This window comes from Carassius carassius, chromosome 16, assembly GCF_963082965.1.
Source record: "Carassius carassius chromosome 16, fCarCar2.1, whole genome shotgun sequence".
NCBI classification, from domain to species: Eukaryota; Metazoa; Chordata; class Actinopteri; order Cypriniformes; family Cyprinidae; genus Carassius; species Carassius carassius.
Window position 1 is genome coordinate 27,639,131 of NC_081770.1, and position 21,503 is coordinate 27,660,633.

Sequence of the window (21,503 nt, forward strand, 5' to 3'; positions counted from 1 at the left end):
AAAAGAACTGCATTTATTCAAAATAAAAATATATATTTTTTTCTAATAATATAAATCTTCTTTACGATCACTTTTTATCAATTTAACACATCCTTACTGAATAAAAGTATTGATTTTATTCAAATGTGTTAAATCAGAAGGGTGTACCATATTTTCCGGACTATAAGTCGCACTTTTTTTTCATAGTTTGGCTGGTCCTGCGACTTATAGTCAGGTGCGACTTATCAAAATTAATTTGACATGAACCGAGAGAAATGAACCAAGAAAAAACATTAACGTCTACAGCCACGAGAGGGCGCTCTATGTTCTCTGCTCTTGTAGTCTACCATTGTAAACAGAGCGCCCTATCGCGGCTGTAGATGGTAATGTTTTCTCTTGGTTCTTGGTTCTAAATAAATGCGACTTATAGTCCAATGCGACTTATATGTTTTTTCCCCTCGTCATCACGTATTTTTGTACTGATGCGACTTATACATAGGTGCGACTTATAGTCCGAAAAATACGGTATTTATTAAAGATTACAAAGAAATGAGAGGACATGGTATGGCAAAAGGTGGTTACATAAAATAATAACAGAACAAATGGATAATGTTACCTCTACATTCTCATTATGTGAAACTGAATATGTAGCAAAATTAGGTAAAATAGTTCTCATCTTAAATAGTACAATCTTAAATCTTGGGAGCGAAGCATGCCAGTATGTTCATAAACGCGTAACCAACACAGACGCTTTTCACGCACGCTATTGGATGAAGGCAACAAATACGTCATCCAGGTCATCCAGGTAGCTGCTTGCTCTATTCGCCGGGAAAATAAACTGGAGAAAGTTATATTATAGTAATGGACAAAGTGTGTGAGTGGCAACAATTTTTATTTGCTTTGTAGAAAAGCGTAGCGGTTACATATAAAAAACTGGGTTATCCCTCACCACAGATCGTTTGAAAACAGGAAATCTCCCCTCTACCCACCGTCTATGTCACATTCCTTGTGTCAAGACACTCTTGAACAACAGAAAGCGTCAGAAGCGTCTCAATTAAAAAAGGACTGGACTGCTGCTGAGTGGTCCAAAGTTATGTTCTCTGATGAAAGTAAATGTTGCATTTCCTTTTGAAATCAGGGTCCCAGAAGTTTGGAGGAAGAGAGGAGAGGCACACAATCCATGTTGCTTGAGGTCCAGTGTAAAGTTTCCACAGTCAATGATTGTTTGGGGTGCCATGTCATCTGTTGGTGTTGGTCCACTGTGTTTTCTTAGGTCCAAGCTCAATGCAGCCGTATATCAGGAAGTTTTAGAGCACTTCATGCTTCCTGCTGCTGACCAACTTTGTGGAGATGCAGATTTCATTTTCCAACAGGACTTGGCATCTGCACACAGTGCCAAAGCTACCAGTACCTGGTTTAACCTTTTCAGCAGTGAGTTTAAAATATTCTAGCGGTCCCCCCAGACGGAGTTTTTTTTTTTTAGATGAGCGTTATTTTATAACGTTCCCCTTACTGTTTCCATGGCGACGCTTCAGGCTTGTCACATGACACACCGCGTCTACAATAACACTGAATGACAGATGGATCGCTTTTATTTAGTTTTTCCTTTTTTTATTTAAAATATTCACAAACTTGCATATCATGTCATGAACAATCTTATATTCTGGGTCATAAATGTGTAAATGAGTGTGTTTTGTCGTTTAAAAACCTTTCTAAATTATCTTGAACGTGATCTGTAATGTGAGAGTTCAGAGAGTCCTGTCAGTCAGATTTACAGCACATGAATTCATCAATCTCTCCCAAAATACAAGTAATAAGTGAACCCAGTGAATTGGGTGGATAATAGTGTTAAATTTATAGTTACTTACACTATGTGTATCTGATATGAATAAAGCACATCTGCAAATTACATTTTAATGAATTGTTATTGTTGCTTCCATAGACATATGCGTGTATTTTAACTCTAAATGAATTGTTTTACTAGTATTTGTGTATTTAAATGTCTGAAACCTAAAATATACATTGTGGTTAAAAATACTACATAATTGTGATAATATGACAAGACCAGTGCACGTCTGTCTCTGACTCTGCGCGACAACGTAATTTGAATTTGTTATGTGACGTCACCGAATGTTATAAATCCCATCTGTGGGACCGTACTCCCAGGGGGACAGAAATAATGCCCCGTTTCCACCGCAGGAACTTTACCCAGGAACTAGGGACTTAAGCCTGGTACTCGGTGTGTTTCCACCGCAGGAACCAGGAACTAAATAAAGTTCCTGGTAAAAAAATGCCCCTCAGAAAGTCACTGCTGGCGAGGTGGTACTTTTTCAAAGTTCCGGAACATTCGGGGGCGGGACTTGGCTGCTAAATATCCGGATTGGATGAGTTCACGCAGCATAGATTGAGTTCTACCACCATTTATTCGGATCATGTTCAAAATATTACTGTTTTATTGTGTCATGAAATGTAATTTTAAAAGTATTTCAGGTGAGAATGTAGTTGTTTAAAACTCAAATCTGTGGTTTATTAATAAAGACAGCGCCTATTTAAAAATGTGTTCCGCCGATCTCAGAGACGGTCAGCTCCACGCGATCAGCGGGAGCTCAGTGATCATCTATCCGCCGAGAGCAGCCTCTCCTCGGCTAGACCTTCTGATGTGTGCCGCTGGCTCTGATGTCTCTTTAGTGGTTAAACATAAAATATAATTCGTTTTGGGTAAATCTAACAGGTTGTCTTTGGTCTGTATTCAATTTATCTATATGTTAAAATGAAAATAAAAAAGGCAAATCTATATAATATTTCGTTTCATTGTAATGGCTGTATATATATACACATATCCCTGAACTAAGTACATTTCTGCAGCTTTTATTATGCTTAAATGAAAACAAAGGAGGCAGTGGTATTTGATATCCTATTTCGTTTTATTGTAAATATACAGAGAGGAAAATAGCAGTAGCCATGGTCAGATGACTGAAGTTATTAAGTATATGCTGCTGTTTGCAGATTTACTGGATTTGCGTCGTCGCGGACATCAAACTCCCGAGTCGAATGCACAAAGTCCGCACTTCCGAGAATGCATGTCCAAAATCAGCGTACTTTGTATTGAGAAACGCGCGCAGACCTACGTCACCAGTCTATTTGCCTAATCTTCCCGGTACTTTACACTGCGGTGGAAACGCAGAAAGCAACAGGTCTGGGTGGGGAAGGGAGTTCCTGGGGGAAAAAAAAGTTCCTGGTACAAATGTTCCGGGTAATTTCGGTGGAAACGCGGCATAAGAATCCCATATGTGGGACCGTACTGTTCAAAAGGTTGCGCGTTGAAGGGAATGGCCCTTATCCAACAGCTCTTGCAGGAAGGACAATATCAGAGATATGTCTAGGGAAGTTGGCTCTGCGCCATGGGCTATACACCAGAGGGAGAAGACAGACCATTTAAGGACATAGAGTTGTTTCGTAGCTGGTTCTTTAGCCAGAAAGATTGTATTTGGTATTCTCTCAGGAAGGTCCACAAACTCCTAATGAGACCCAAAAGTGCAGAGCCCACAGCTCTAGCTGGGGGTGTCATATCTTTCTGTATCTCCTGAGAAAGGAGGCTCCATCTCAGGGGAATGGGCCAAGGTGGGAACCATGGAGCTGAATCGCAGGGGTCTTAGAGCAAAATGAACTGTATAACCTCGTTGTAACCCAGTCTGACACTCTGGGGATGGCCTGCCAGGCCTCTGCCCACGTGACAAGGGGTTGGATTGGTTCAAGTGGTAGGCCGCCTGGTGGGGACCAGAAACTAATATTAAGTGGAAGAGGCAATTTGCTCTCATTTTGAAAAAGTATGTTTTGTTTTTTTTGTTTTTCTCGCGATAACATCGGCTGGTTGTGTGGGTGCTATTTGGAAGGGCCCAATGTTCACAACCCCAATTACAACAAGCACACTGCCATTGAGAATAGGAATTTAATCGGTTGCTTGGAGGCATTAGAAAGGATGTAATGCATTGCTGAACTCAATACTCTAGCAGCAAGAGCAGTCAAACTTACAACATGTCTGGAAACTTACAGCTTGTATATTATTCCTCCAGCAGAGAAAAGTGAGACTTGTGCTCTCAGTAAGAGCAGTCTAACTCAGTGAGCGTGCAGTCTCTGTGTGGGCATTACCCAGACATGTGACATGCTCACTGTCCTTCTGCATCATGCAGGATTCCCTTGAATATTCTCCACCCATTCTGGAGGGCTTCCTTGTCATAGGCTCATGCAGCTTCACTGACGAGCCATTGGTTCATTTTAAATACACGGCAAAAACCAAATGGCCATGCAGTTAATCAATGCATGATTGAAAAAAAGGCTTAAGTTCAGGCGAAAAAAAGGATTTTCCTCCTAGCATCTTTCAGCAAGATGCAGAAAGAGTGAAGTATCGATAACTGAAACTTCTGACTGAACAAATTACTTTTGAAACTGTGGAAATTCACTCAAGCAATTTTGAATAAGAAAGTAAACTAAATAAGTAGCATTCACAATCCTTGTTTTGTAACACCAATTGCTATGCAATCCATGTTTTATAATACAATCAGTTTTGTCAAGTATTTGGCAACCTGGTTGGTAAATGCCTACACAGATTTCATGAAATATGGCTACACAAACCTTAAATTTCATGTCAAAAAATAATAATAATCAAAATTTGGTCATTTTAATTGCAACAAAAAATAGATTTTATGTTATTTGAGGTTTTAGATTTGTGTTGATTTGATGTAGTATGTTAATGAGTGCACTAATCTATTCTATATTAAGGCTTAAACTTCAGTCTGTTATTCATACAAAGGAAGGAATCATGTTGCTTCAAAATTATACAAGTTAATTGCATGCTAATTTCAGTGTGCTTTTTAGAGACCCTTCCTTATTTAAGACTTCTTAATAAAGATTTAATAATATTATATAATGCAACTTGATATTATAAAGTAAATATTGGACTGAATAATTGACATTTACATACATGTATACATTTGTAAAAATATGCTTTGTAAAATGTACATTAGCTGGTTTATGTAGAAACATAGAAACTTAGAAAAAAACATAGAAAAAATAAACATAGAAACATAGAAACATCAAACTTTACCTTCTGAGATTTCCAGTTACCCATAAGTCCATGTTGACAACAGTGAATTACTGTTTTTAACACCAGATGTGCACGTTCAACTTCCAAAACCAGATGACGTGGTTCATTTAGAAGCAATCATCTTATAATTAATGCTGGAATAATTAAAAAAAATACAAATTCATTACACATTCTTCCAAAACAATGAATGAAGCAATTCACAGCAAAAAAAAAAATACACGGATGTAAAATTAAGCTTTATGTATTAAATAAAGGTTACTCACCACAAGTATGCCAAGTATGTAAAGTAAAAAAAAAATTATCATTAATATTGATCTCATCATGCACAGCCATTATGTTGAGGACAGCAAACAGCTTCTGATCCAATTATTTTTTTATTTTTATTAAAAGCATCAAGTATTACAAATATAACACTGCATTTAGCCAATGCAAGCAACACAATGAACAAATACATTACACATTTATATTATGTTACGTAAGCTCACAGTACATACATATACATATCCTGTGTTAGCTATAAATTTAATGCACAAATAAATGCACAACTGTCTCCATTTGTTGTCTGCATCCTATATAGGACCAACTTTCCCCAGCAAGCAGCAACAAAACATGAAATATTAGTGAATATAAAAATATATAAACATTTTGGGTTTTGTATCATGTGTGTCATTTTTGATTGTTTTACAGTTTTAATTACTTTCAGGTGTGTCTTGTTTCTTTAAATGCTCTGCTACAGAATAGAAAATAATCAGGACCGTGTAACAAAGAACAGGAATTTTAATTATGCATAGGAGCATATTTTAAGACATTTTAACATTTGAAATTAGCTGCTTAGGCTTCTTTACAGCATTAGAGATGAGTGTATATGTTTCAACTGTAGCTACTATGGTACTGACATGGGTACAATTTAAACAAATTTACTTGTCTTTATGAACTAATTGTGAAAAAAGTACTCCTTATATGCATTCAGTGAAAAAAAAAATTGCCCACATTTCTACATCACTAGAGTTGTTTTAATGTTGAAACCATGTTGAAAATGTTTAATGCTAAATGGTTGAAAAAGGTTAACAAACTTTTAAATTTATATTAAAGGAGCATTGCGTAGGTTCTGAAATTTCTAACAGTTACTGACACCAGTGGCCGTTAGAGGAACTGCAGCCAGTCTCATGCTCGTTCTCAGTGCGCACGCTCTTTTTTTATTTTTTTTTTTAACTTCTGAGGAGTGTCCGTGGGTGTCTGAATTGTGCTGGAGGCTGGTCGCTTCGTTCCATCCGCAGAGTCCATTTGAAAACACTATTGCCGCTGCTTACTATAATGGCTGGTGTGCCGTACGGTTGTAAGTCAAAGTAGACGAGAACGCGCATGACGTCACATTTTGTGAATTTTCACACCAATTCGGGCCCGACTCCTCCACACACAATTGAGCCTACAGGCTGATAGAGGCAACCGTGGTGGACAGTCGAGGTGTCATTCTTTTTTTTACATCACGGTTGGCTCATACATGTACAAATGAAAACTCTATCTTAAAGATTTTTTTTAAGTAAAAACCTCCACATAGCTCCTTTAAATTTAAGATTATGTTAATAGCATTTTATAATATTTTAATCATGATAGCTATTCTAAAATCTAAAGGTATGTTAAATATTGTAATCATAAACAACAAAATAGAATTTCGCTGCAACAATTCCTATTGGTTGTTACTTTATTGCTATGATCATGATTGGTTTATCTGGCTGTCATACAGGAAACTGGACAATCGGTTCGCACCTTTCTACATTTGAAAATAAGACCGTTATTATCGTCTTTCTGTGAGTGAGGCAGCTGACTGTGAGCTGCTGCTCGTTTAACTGTTCGGTCGGTCCCAAATTATTTTATATTTGCCTGTTATTTTTTTTTATGTTGAGCGAACCCGAGTCATGACATGTCAATGGAGAACAAAATGAAAGTGAAAGTGACGTGACATTCAGCCACGTATGGTGACACACACTCAGAATTTGTGCTCTGCATTTAACCCATCCACACACACACACCGTGAAGACACATTTATGCTGCGGTGCCCAGGGAGCAGTTGGGGGTTCAGTGCCTTGTTTAAGGGCACCTAAGTCATGGTATTGCCGACCCAAGACTTGAACCCACAACCCTAGGGTTAGGAGTCAAACTCTCTAACCACTATTGTATTGATATTCCCTATCACAAATTTGTAATGTGAACACAAGAAGGGTCAGATGTGTTCTGCGAGGTTCTGGTAAAATAGAGTAAGAAAATTGCTATCTTTATTAACTTTTGAAAATGGTAAAGTATTTCGTAACAAGAGTTTGCAAATGGGTAACTTAAAAGACATGTAACCTGCAGAAGATAAATACATGTGTGTATTTTTGTATTGCTTTCAGAGATTTTTCCACATTTTCCTGATATAAATCCCATGCATTAGGTGTGTTATATGTTTTTATTCTTATAGTCTCAAAGTGTTTTCTGAAATACATAATTGCAAATGTCGGTATTATTTAAATTATTTAATGAAAATTAATTTAACAATGAATTAGGATCGTTTAAAGCAGTTGTTCTCAAAGTGTCAGGCTCCCTCTAGTGGTTACAGGGGAATCACTAAATTAAATATTAATTAATGTTAATACATTTTAATTTAATCTTTGAGTAAGGTTTTTTGTTTGTTTTTACATTAAAGTACAGTTATGTTACTTTTGTTATAACATTTTAATTTAAACTAAGTTTTCATTGACCTGTATGTAAGCACAGTGTAGTGTTAATGTTAAAGTGGCTGACAACAATAAATATTTTTATTAGGGATAAAACAGTTTCATTTTTGAACTGCAGCATTGTAGCTGAATAGTTAGGCCTACTACGCTGCTAAAATTTAATGTTGGTCATCACGGTGGAAATTAGAGCCAAATATTTTCTGAAGTGGTACTTGATATAAAAGTTTGAGAACCACTGGTTTAAAGAAAGGTAATAAAATGAAATACTGCTTTTTAAAGAACTTTTTTTTTTTAGTAAACCATTTCTTCTTTCCCCTTGTAGAGTCATCAAGGATCCAGCTTATTCTTGAAACATTGGTAAGAAATTTACCACTTCTGGTAGAGATCCATTGACCTTTTGTGATAGGTTGTGATTTTACTTAGTTTAATAAAAATGTTCTTAATTTGGTTTTACTCAATACACTGTTATGCTAGTGTTCTAGCATAAAGAACACTGTAAAACAGTGTAACTGTTTAAACAGTGTAACTGGGGCCTCTGAAAACACTGCTTGTGAATTATTAGTCAATATTGCAAACTTCCATCTGAATACATTAAATAAGTGTTTAATTAATAGTGTTGTCCACTTTGTTTCCAACCTCACTTTTGCTGAACTGTAAAGTGAAAATATTGGTTGCTTTTTATTTTGCATTCAGTTTTCAGTTAAATATTGTAGAATATCAAAGTTTATATTTTATGAGGATTTATTTTTGTTGTTTTTGTTTATACAGGACAGTACAGAAAGCACACAAGTGGGAGAGAGATGAGGGGACGCATTAAGAGGACCTACAGCTGGGACACTTTCAAGGATCACCAGAAGCATAATCACACTCTATGCCCGAGGCTGTTGCTTCTAACATTTTAGTTTCTCCTTCGGTAGAAATTACATTCCGCATTCCCCGCGAAAAAAAAAAACAAAGAAACAAACAAACATAGTCCGGGAGTTTCCCCCGTGAAAAATACCCCATATCCCTTGGAATTGCCCTTAGAGCCCTGGTTGCTGGTTCCAGACTAGGACTCGTCAAAACTATAGTTTTCCACCAAAATAATAGATCAGCTGGTTTCAGTCTTAAAAGTACAAGGATTTCTCTTGCAAGTGCAGCACAAAATATGCATTTATATGCAAATTTATTTAACAAAAACCTTTAAATATTATTGTATTTGGATTGTGTTCTTCCACGTGTTTTTAACAATTCATCCATACTCTGCTAAATTAAGTTTGGGATTATTTTCATGCGTTTTATACAGTATGTTTCCAAAATAAAACTGCCGTTTCACAATTTTGAGCATGTGGTAGTTTATTGAAGTTGACTGTAAAGCCATTGCTGCCAGTCATTTGATTTTTGACCTTATATAATGTACAGTGTTGATCTAAATGCAAACTAGGCTCTAACTGAACGCACAGTTGTGTATTTACTCATGGAGATACGACGGTGAAACAACGTCGCGTTATCAACGTTATTTCACTTTTCAAAATAAACCCCTAATTCAACGTTAATCCAACGTCTACAGAACCACCATAAAGTCAGACGGTGAAACAGAGTCGAGATTTCAACGTTTATCTAATTCGCAAACTCGAAAGGTCATTCAACGTTGATTCAACCCTAGTACCTGACGTTGTTTCAACGTTCAATGCCGGCGGGGTTGGCATTTAAAAAAAATCGCCATTTTCAACAAAAGTGACTTTTCGGGGATGAAAGGCGTCGTCTGTTTGAACAGAGAGCCCCAGAGATGATGCCATGTCGTTAAGTTAGTTAGAACTGATCATATTAACCGGCGAAAAATGCTGCCCAAGTTTTCTTTAGAGCGTCTAGGTCGTTTAAAAGTTATCATTGGCACGTGCAGGCTAGCTACTATATTATTCGCTTCATAAAACAAAGTTCATGCACAATGTTCTCTTCCTTTTCCTATAACGTTACATCATTTGGGCTTCATAAGAGAATACAATTAAAATCCCAGAAATTATATAAAGAAAGCGACAAACCTTCAGAGAAATCAAAGGTCATCCACTCCTCAAAAGTGAAAGTAGTTTCTCCTCAGCGCCCCCCGAGATACACATGCCATACCATCCTGTGGGATTGTCCCAGCTTTGATATAAATAGCCGCAAACTTTCCGACGGTGTGTGTGGGGGGGGGTGTGAGTGGGGCAAGGGGCTCGGCCAATCCCCTCCTCATTTTCTTGTGAATATGTTCAACCCAGAAACCTAGATTCTTCGATCCTTTGCCCATGTGTAGGCTATGTAGCTGTCAGTTCAAAACTTGAAGAATAAATATATCAAATATTATATGTAGCTACACATCCCTGCATATGCATACACTTTTTTATAACACAAAGTTATAATTATGCCACCAGGTGTTTCCTATTATCGCTCGGTTGCATAGCAACGGTGCGAGCTAGGGGAGAGCTGACGAGAAGACTTTCCTGCCAGGATAGGTGGAGATACTTATATACATACATACATACATACATACATATATATATATATATATATATATATATATATATATATATATATATATATATATATATATATATATGGTCTGTATCATCTGGAGATGAGTTACAAAATGTACATAATATCATAGATGGAGCCAGAATTGCTCATTTTTGTTTTTATGTTTTACGTTATAATGGAGGAGACAGTGCTGTACCTCAGGCTTAGCCAAGACAAAGGCCAGGTAAATTACACTGGTTTTCTGTGTCCTTTATCGGATTACAACTTTAAATGCAGGTATTGGCTTGGAGCTTACTTGAATAATGTAATGATGCATATGAAAAACTACAAAACACACACACACACACACACACATACATAGCAGTTCAAATGCTGAATGATATCTTACAAAGGTATGATTTTATGTAATTTATTGTCTTGACCATGGTGATCATATGTGGTCATTTGCAAACCCTGATTTTTTTTTAGGCAGCTAACCATAAAATAAATCTGGAAAAAAGAATAATAATAATAATAATCAGTGTTGGGGAGTAACTAGTTACATGTAACGGCGTTACGTAATTTAATTACAAAATAAATGTAACAGTAATCAGTTACAGTTACTAAGAAAAAATGAGTAATTAAATTACAGTTACTTATGAAAATTGTAACAATTACAAAGAGGATTACATTTGAATATTTACACACATCCACATACAGCTTATTTCTTTCCCAAATTGCACTAAGACATATGGCCCATCTCTGCGACGCGGAGAACACATTCGTAGAATCCAGTCATAAAAATGGAATTCAGCCTATAACGCGGACTCAATATGCCACATTTTGGACGAATAAATCAAAATTAGGTCAGTACACTTGAATGAAACCCCGATATGGACTGGTGTCTGTGAATATTAAGCCGCAAAAAGACTGAAAATGAATCCTGCACGTTCTGCGTGTCTGTGGAAATCAGGCACTGACTGGACATCGGGAGAACCGGGACTATTCCCGGTGGCCTGGCAGACGATTTGGCCTTCTACTTTAATATTGTTATTGTATAATTGCAGGCCAAATATACTAAAGCGATTATTTCCATTCGATAATTAAATCTCTAATAAATCATGAATCGGTTAGTCATGACTGGCAATGGTTGGGCTTTTGTCTTTGTTTACTTAGTCAAGCAGCAGCAGCACATTGCTCACAATCACTCAAAATACTGTATAAACGACGTCATTATTATCTATTGTAATTTTACAGTAGTAATTTAGCAGACAAATCATCATATTTTATCATAGGTTTAGGGGGAGCTAGTGCATACAAAAACACAACCCTTAGGAAAATTTATGTAGCCTATGGTATGGCACTAACCGTGGTTTAACTATGGAATTTGTAGTAAAAATAAATACAAATGGTAATTCATTTGCCAAAAAAACTAAATTGCACTTACAAAACATGGTAAAAGTCAAATAAAAATCTTCAGTATTAAAGTCATGAGAGAGATGGGTGGATAATGGAAGTGAAGGTGCAGTTCAGGAGAGAACTCTTAATTATGTTGCAAGTCCCCCAACGTAAGGATTCAAATCTTTTTCATGTCAGGTCCAAAAAAAAATAGGGTTGTCCATGTTTCAGAATGGGTTCTTCCATTAAATTTTCAGGAGACATGCATGGAGTCAACAAGGTGTTCTTTTATTGAGCTACGTATTGACAACACTTTGTGCAGAATAAAACAAAACAAAAAAACACTGACTCATAAATTGTGCATCAACCCACAACTGAGTTCTGGGTCTCAGATGTTTTCACAGGGATCCCTCACCAGAACTAACTCAGCCATAGAAAATGAAGCCCTTTTAACAAGCTGGACCAAACCATTCTTCTAATTACAGGGGTCTCACAAGTTCTCAATTCCATCAAACTTAAAGAGAGAAAGAAAGAAATACATCTCTACACAAACTCAAATAAACAAAATAAAAATCACATTTATCATAAAGCCATAGTGAAAATACACTTAAACATAATGATAAAATGATAAAATGATAGAAACTATCATCATATCATATACAAAGAGACAGCAGTGTTTCAGAAAGACACCAATGTTTCAGGAGTTTAGTACACAAAATAGGACACATGCTTATTAGATAACCGTATTTGAGTTGATGTATATGCTTTTATTTTTTATTAACTATTTTTCCCCAAACCATTGTTAGATGCAGTTAGATGCCTGTAGTTATGCAAAGATTTGGTTTCAAAAACAGTATCTATAAACTATTTCTTTTGATTTTAAATCTGCTTTGAACTTCAGATCAATCTCTAAGTAAAAGGCACTACTAAAGTCTGATTTTGTGGTGGATGTGTTCAAATCTGATCATCTTAATTCTGGTGATGAAGGATGGTGAAAGTCTGACAGTATTGAGCACTACTGTAAGGTTAAACCTGCATGGTGTAAAATGGTTGAAGATGATTAACAGTTGCAAATTAACATTCATTAGAAATTTATAAAAGTAATCAAAATGTACTCAAAAGTAATTAGTTAAATTACTTTATTAAAGTAATTAAAAAAGTTACGCTACTATTACATTTTAAATAGGGTAACTTGTAATCTATAACCTATTACATTTCCAAAGTAACCTTCCCAACACTGATAATAATAGAGCATAGTACAGCTTAATGTTCAGCGGAGCAGTGCTCTGTTTGACCGGTACAGCAGCACTATAAAAACAAAATTGAAAAATAAAAAAAAGGTATTTTACAACGTGATGCATTGTTGTACCGTAGATTAAACTACCCAAGTATATTTAGTAGGCAACTTTAAATTTAATAACCTTAAACATATTGCATACCTTTACTTTTACTCTCAATACCTTGAGTATATTAGAGTATGCAAGACAATACTCAAAGGAGAGTTCAGCCAAAAATGAAAATTCTGTAATCATTTACTCACCCTTAAGTTGCTCCAGGTTTGGAAATTTAATTTGTGGGTGAACAATCCCTTTAGCTAAGGTTTTAAATATGACTAGTAGTTTTTCATCAATATGGTATTGGTAGTTACTAAAAGTAGTTTGAGAGCTAAAGTTTCTTAATATTTCTTGTATTAATTACATTGTCATAGCAATTTCTCTTCTCCTTCTTTCCCTAAATCAGACCAGACCCCTGCACTGCAGGATAAAGCTGAATGTGCCAGCGCTGAGCAAGGAGACTCTGACAGTGCTCTGCCAGTGGTACATGTACATCATACAGAGTGGTCTCCAGAGTGTTTGACATGTGCCTCATTCCACGGTCACCATTGTCCTCTGAGTCACTAAGGTGGTGTGGTCTGTTTCCTGTGGTTTTGTCCTGGTGGTCCTCTGAAACCAGGTCTTTACAGGGGATCTGTATCTGGGGCTCTAGTTGTCCTGGTCTCCGCTGTCTTTCAGGGCTGTAGAGGTTCTGCTCGGCTATGGTGGTCCTCTGTGCCGCCCTGGTGGGCTCCAACTCAACCTGCTCTTCTATCCCGACTGCTAAGGTGTGGGGTGCTCCCTGCTCCGCCCTGGTGGGCTCCTGTTCCCGAGTTAAGCCCACAACGGGCTCTTGTTCCCCATGTTAGGCCTAGGAAGGGCTCCTGTTACCCAGATCTACCTGTTTGTGTGCATTCCGTGACACTTACAGTGATAACAGCCAGTTAGCTGACTAAAAGTGATTGAGGATGGATAATTTCGATGAAGCTGTCTTCTTCAGTGCGTAATAGGAAAATAAAAGCTGCTGTTTTTACAGAACTTTGAAAGAGCAGTGCATTACAATGGTGAGGGAAAAGCTGTGTGTATTGCGTGAAATCACAACCATACAGTCTATGATCACAACAACAACTTTTGTTGGGAATCTACAACGTCACCTGAGGAGATTGCAAAGATTAAATTGAGTTTTTTTGTTGTTGTTGTTCTTGTTTTTTACTCTGAAACATGAAATGTGGAGTTATCTGCTTTTGCTATAAAACAAACTTTTAATATGTGAAAAAAATATATACTGTAAATGAACTTTATTTTGTAAATTACCTGTATTTAAGTTATTATTGCTTTATCAAAACAACCCAAACTGCAGTTTGATTGATATTACTTGGAATGTGCAATAAAAAAAAGTGATTTCTGAAAAAGAAATCAATAAATGTTAGCGTTTTTTGCAAATAAACTCTTCACACACACACACGTTTTTTTTTTTTTATGAAAAGTGGGTTCATCCCATAGGCGTAATGGTTTTTATTCTGTATTAACTGTATATTCTATGGCCCTACACCAACCCTACACCTAACCCTAACCCTCACAGGAAACTTTGTGCATTTTTACTTTCTCAAAAAAACTCATTCTGTATGATTTATAAGCGTTTTTGAAAAATGGGGTCATGGGTTATGTCCTCATAAGTCACCCTCTCCTTGTAATACCTGTGTCATACCCATGTCATTATAGAGTTGTGTCCTGATATGTGACAAAAACAAGAGCACACACACACACACACACACACACACACACACACACACATATATATATATATATATATATATATATATATATATATATATATATATATATATATATGTGTGTGTGTATATATATATATATATATGTTTATGAAATGTTCAAAATGCACTAAAGAGCACGTCTTCCCTTCTATTTCTCCCTCCCTGTTTACAGTTTATACACCTATATCTCCTTGAATATTACAGAACTAATTTTTTGTTCATTTGACTTCTTTCCTTGCAAATAAACCCTGACTCCCTTCTTCTTCTTCTTTGACTGTTTACAATATTGCCATCTGCTGGACTGTTGTTCAACTTTCTTGACAATTGATTTACTTGAAAATTTAAGGTCATTGCACACTGAGTCCGAAATTTTCGCATGCGTTTTTTCGTATTTGTGAAACAAAAAATTTGTCATGCACAGAGACGCACACTGAGTCCGATACGTATTAATAAATGCGTAACAAAAAAATATATATAAAAAAAATAAAATAAAAAATGTCGTCTTCAAGTAGTGAGGATGATTTTTTTTGTCCTCTCTCTTCTTAAAAAGAGAAAAAGAAAAACGAAATATTTTGTCCATCCACTCCTGCGATCATGTAGAAAAGAGAGAGAGCTGCACCTGCTTATCAAGGAGCTGCGGGATTATCCAGACCGATTCAGAGTTTACTTTAGTATGTCAGCGGCTCAGTTTGATGTTTTGCTGTCAATACTGGAGCCACATATTAAAAAGAAGACCACTAATTTCGGTGAATCAATTGATCCTGAACAGAGACTGGCAGTAAAGGTATGGACCCGTACATGCGCACTAACACACGTGGTTTACAGGGACTTGGTGTGCTATAATTATAGGTTGATACAATAATATTTATACAAATAATTGTAGGCAGGTCCGGCCCTAGAGTTTTGAGGGCCCTAAGCAGATTTCCAAAAGGGGGCCCCCTACAGTTTCATCTAACCACCCGCAACCCATCCCAATCTACACTGACACCTTTACAATTTTAATATATATATATTTTAAGATATAGATGGGAAAATAGATTTGGGTAGTTGACCAATAAAAAAAAAGAAAAAAAAAGCTTTTTTGTAAAACAATATTCCTGGTCCTTCGACAAATTACAATTGTCCATTGAGTTTAGTAACAGGATATGGGGTCACACCAGAGGACAAAGATTTTAGTGTCATTATGTATCAATTTCATATGCTTTTAGAAATATATGGATTCCTTTTTGTTTGTAAAATTATGCCTGAGGTATTTTTATTAACAATTGTATGCTTTTCTTTTAACTTTATAAAAGTGTAATTTATTGAACATCCTTGAGACACACCATATGACAATTTTAAGATTTAGCTAAAAAAAATTTAAAATAATAATAATAATAAATCTAATAACAAATACGTTTTTATGACAATGGTTCCATGTAAGACACAAACATTTTAAATGATGACAATATTAATTATTTAAGTTTTTTATTATTATTTTTTATTTTAAATAGTCAAAAAGTTAAGGGTAGGTGTAGGGGGCTTTATTGTCCCAAAAAGGTGGCATCCATTAAATTACACTCGATAAGTTATTATTGCATACAGTTATAATGTGTCACCAGGGTGACAGCTTTGACTTAAACGATGCTGGTAACACATCTCTACATGAGTTCCAGAGGCCAAGGGGCAACCGTGCATCTGAAGAGGCTCTCCACATTAGAGACACATTCAGAAAATAAGCGCAACCCACCCTGAACGCCTCTACAAACAATTGTTCACACCATTAACAACTCCTGCAACCCCCCTCTCCCCCACACCTGCAATACAGATAAGCAAGGATGTTGTGCGCCAGGTCTTCCAGAAGCAGAAAAAGAAAAAAGCACCAGGCCCAGATCGTGTGCTGTCCAGCAGTGCTGACCAGCTGGCCCCCATCTTCACACAGATCTTTAACAGATCGCTGGAGCTGTGTGAAGTCCCTTCATGCTTCAAACGCACCACCACCATCCCCATCCCAAAGAAATCCAAAATAACAGGACTAAATGACTACAGGCCTGTGGCTTTAGTAGTCATGAAGTCATTTGAAAAACTGGTGCTGGCCCACCAGAAAGACATTATTGGACCCTTGCTTGATCCTCTGCAGTTTGCCTACAGAGCAAACAGGTCTGTGGACGATGCAGTAAACTTTGGACTGCATTATGTTCTGCAACACCTAGACAGACTGGGGACTTATGTGAGGATCCTGTTTGTGGACTTCACCTCAACCTTTAACACAATCATCCCAAATCTCCTCCTGCCCAAACTCTCTCCGTGCCCACCTCCGTCTGTCAGTGGATCAACAGCTTCCTGACAGACAGGTAGCAGCAAGTGAGGCTGGGAAAATACACATCCAGCACCCGTACAATCAGCACCGGAGCTCCCCAGGGCTGTGTTCTCTCCCCACTGCTCTTCTCCCTGTACACTAATGACTGCACGTCTAAGGACCCCTCTGTCAATCTCCTGAAGTTTGCAGATGACACCACACTCATCGGCCTCATTCAGGACGGTGACGAGTCTGCTTACAGGCAGGAGGTTAAAGAGCTGGCTGTCTGTTGCACTCTCAACAACCATGAGCTTAACACGCTCAAAACAGTGGAGATGACTGTGGACTTCAGGAGAAACTCCCCTGCACTCCCCGCACTCACCATCATGAACAGCACTGTGACTGCAGTGGAGTCATTCAGGTTCCTGGGAACCACCATCTCTCAGGACCTGAAGTGGGTCATTCCCATTGACTCCATTTTGAAAAAGGCCCAGCAGAGGTTGTATTTCCTTCGCCAGCTGAGGAAGTTTAACCTGCCACAGGATCTGCTGAAACAGTTCTACTCCACCATCATCAAATCCATCCTCTGCACTTCAGTAACTGTCTGGTTCAGCTCAGCTTCTAAATCAGACCTCAGAAGCCTACAGAAGGTAATTTGAACTGCTGAGCGAATCATCGGTAGCCTACAACCCTCCCATCTATTCAAGAACTGTACTTGTACAGAGTGAGCAAAAGGGTTGGCAAAATCACTCTGGACCCCTCACATCCAGCACACTCCCTCTTTGAACTGTTGCCATCTGGTGGACACTACAGAACCCTGAGCACCAGAACGACCAGACACAGGAAAAGTTTCTTCCCTCAAGCAATCCACCTAATGAAGAATTGATAACGACTGTGGAACACACTACATTACACTATATATATGTATAAACACATACACTTATTTATCTAACACACTTAGTGTACACTTAAATTTTGCACATAATATACCTGTACATACATAACTGCGTTTTGTAAGATACCTGCCATACAATTGTCAAGTTGTATATTGTCATCCCATACCTACTTATTTGTATTTTTTGTATTTTATTATTTTATTATGTGTTTTTTTTTTTTTGTCCTGTCGCTGTCATTCTGTTGTACTGTGGAGCTTCTATCATGAAAACAAATTCCTTGTATGTTTAAACATACCTGGCAATAAAGCTTATTCTGATTCTGATTCTGACAAAAGAACAGGATGCCCAGAAGAGCAGAACCTAAATAAATGTAACAAATTAAAGTTTTTCTGCATATCAAAAATATATATATATTTTAAATTAACCCCTAGTTAAACAGGACTAATGCATTAGTAACATTACCTTAAACTGTAAAGAAAAAAATTGCTGTTAAATGATTATTCAAACATTGTAATGTAAATCCCAGAGAACGGTAGGTTGGATCCTGGGAAAACTGCTGATAATAAACCCCTCCAAAGGCAATATCATGAACTAAATCCTGCATTTTTATTTTTAAATATGATAGTTTCACTGGGGAGAGTCCTGCCCTGTTCCTCTTTTTTTGGCGGGCGTACGTGTCCCTCAGGTTGCGGAACATTTTCTTCACTGCTTTAACTAACATCATACAAAACAAGGGAAATTATTACATGCAAGCAGTCATTTAGGTTACCAGGGTTGCCTGCAGCTCTTTGGGTTATTTTGGAATCCTGCCTGAAATTGGGCATACCCAATTCTGATGGCTCCCCTTACCCACATACAGTGAAGTAAATGCAAAATATTGGTGTCATTATAAAGGAAACCTTAAAAAAATAATAATAATAAAGTGTCAAATGTAATAAGAAATTATTATATGTGTTCAAAATATAAAAATAACCACAAAAAGTAGGTGCTTGTATTTTTTTTTTTTGAATCCTCTCTTTGAAAGTGTATAAGGACACAGCTACAATAAGTCCAATTAATTACACTAGATGTCAGAAAACACAAAAGTTATATCTATGAAACCAAAGGAAGGCAAAGTGGATTTTTAGTGTCTTTTTTGAGTCTCCAAAGTCCCAGCTGCAAAATTGAGTAAAGCTGGTTTTATATTCGCACATTTCCGCTTTCAATAACTTTCAAATTATATGTGCAATAAAGTTATTTTTTGCATATTCTAATCAGCGACATCATTGTCAACCAAATTCATTGTTTTCACAATCGATTAAAATGGACAAATATTGTTCTGATGGCATATTTACTTGCAAATGTCCACTGGATGTCCAATGTAGTGTGGGGAAATTCGTTAGGGACCGTCTAAAAAGTTCAAGTTGTTTTTCATTGTGTGCGAACAGACAAGTATTCTTTAGGCAACTACAGATGTGCCAGCAAATATCACTTACATGATGTCTTCTAATGCTATAGATTTTCCTTTAGCAACAATAAAAATCGCATTATAATGATGGTGTGAAAAGATGTTTCGGAATTTAAAATTAATCAAAGTGGAAAGTGGAAAATCAAGTGTAATCTCCTGAACATAGTTAATGGCATATATTTATTTATTTGCCTCAAAATGAACATGAACTGCTGATGTGTTGGTTTTAACAATGACATGATTTATTTCAATAAGTTTTAAAAGCATGGGTCAACTTCTCTGAAGCAAGTTGGAACACCTTGTCTGGACCCTACAGAGCATACTACAGCCCATGCTTTGCATTTTTTTTTTCACCTTTGTTTTTTTCTGATTTTAAGTATGATAAAGACTTAACAGTGTTCTCCAGGTGTTGAATAAAAATAATGGCTAAACAATTTTGGTAGCACTTTATTTTACAGTCCTGTTCCTCATGTTCATACTATGTACTTATTATAGTAATTACAATAACTATGTATTAACTAGGTACTAACCCTGAACCTACCCCTAAACCTAACCCTACCCCATGTAGTTACCTTGTATTACCAGAATTTTCTTAGATAAATACACTGTAAGTACAGTAGAAGTACATGTTAGTACACGTACTGTAAAATAAAGTGCAACCACAATCTTTTCTGTTTTTCTGTTTTTTGACATCTTTGTTAAACATTAAACTCTCACAATTTATGTGCATTGATTGATGTCTGCAGTCCTGCAGAAATATCACTTTGCCTGGTACTGAATCCATCAGATTATAGACAAGTACTCAGAAATCATGCCAGCAAACAGTATGTTGATTTTGTAACTTTCTTCGAGATGGTTTATAAAGAATTTGTGCTTCACATATATATTTAATTTGACCATCACTGTTTTTATGGGATTCCTCAATGACATATCACCCACTTCAACAGCTTTTGAAAGAAGGGAACATGTACTTCATACAAGTACAAGTAGCAATATATTTATCTGACTCTAGATAACATACATCTGTCTTGTAATGTACAAGTATGTAGTGTAGATGTTGAAAAAGAACCATACCATTGATTTGTCTATTGACACAAATCCCAGTTCAATAACTTTTAAAAGGAGGCTCACATTGTTGAAAAACAAGCTGCTAAATAGATATGTGACCTTGTAGAACATATCAGAAGTCTTGATATACAAGTATTGGCCATAAACATACATTTGCAGCATCCTTGTATTTCTTCATAGACACACCATAACTTTACTTCCAGTTCAATACCTTTCCAAAGAAGGCTCACACGGTTACAAAACAAGTTGCTAAATAATTATCTTAATTAATATATATTATTAAATAAATATATGTGAAGCGCAAATTCTTTGTAAATCATCTTGAATAAAGTTTTGCCATAGTTTTAGAAATGTTCATCCAAAATCAACATGGTGTTTGCTGTCATGATTTCTGATTACTTGTCAATAATCTGATAGATTCGGTGCCATGCAAAGTGAAATTTCTGCAGGAATGTAAACATCAATCAATGCACAGTTGTGAGTTTAATGTTAAACAAAGATATCATAAAACATAAAAACAAAAAAAGATAGTTTAGCCATTCTTTTCATTCAACACCTGGAGAACACTGTTAAGTCTTTATCATACTTAAAATCTGAAAAACAGAGGTTTTCACTGCTGGTCATATACACTCTATATAATTGTGTATGTGACAAATACAAATCTTGAATCTTGAATAAAACAGCAAGACATGGGCTGTAGTACTTTCTGTAGGGTCCAGACAAGATGTTCCAACTTGCTTCGAAGAAGTTATATAGTGAAGTTATATAATGTCAGTGTTAAAACCAACAATTGAACACGGTTCTTGTTCATCTGGAGGCAAATAAATAAAAACAGTTGCATTTTTTTTTATTTTTAATAGAAACACATAATTTGTAGATAGCTCCCTCAGATAAGTGATGGCGTCACAATACTAAGCGTGTTTATCAGCTTCTTTAAAACATCGAGTTCGACATAAAAATGTGTTCTGATTTGCTCATCATGGTCGGTAATGATAATTGACCGAAAGTGGCTTTTTAAGTGCATATTAACAAATTTATTGAACGCGGAAGTCCGAATGT

General features: G+C 36.5%; 1 protein-coding gene across 4 annotated transcripts in view; it reads right to left on the minus strand.

Moving 5' to 3' along the window:
- The window catches only part of LOC132160066 (CD276 antigen homolog), a 139,422-nt gene that overhangs the window by 44,061 nt on the left and 73,858 nt on the right, over positions 1–21,503 (minus strand). For 3 of the 4 annotated variants that reach the window (XR_009437943.1, XM_059569762.1, XM_059569763.1), the window contains exon 2: positions 5,084–5,217. The exons of the other annotated variant lie outside the window; for it this stretch is intronic. Coding sequence is in view for 2 of the 3 variants with exons in the window: in XM_059569762.1 (XP_059425745.1) it covers positions 5,084–5,115 (32 nt within the window). In the remaining variant the exon portion in view is untranslated. The remainder of the gene's footprint in view (positions 1–5,083; positions 5,218–21,503) is intronic. 4 annotated transcript variants of the gene reach the window in all.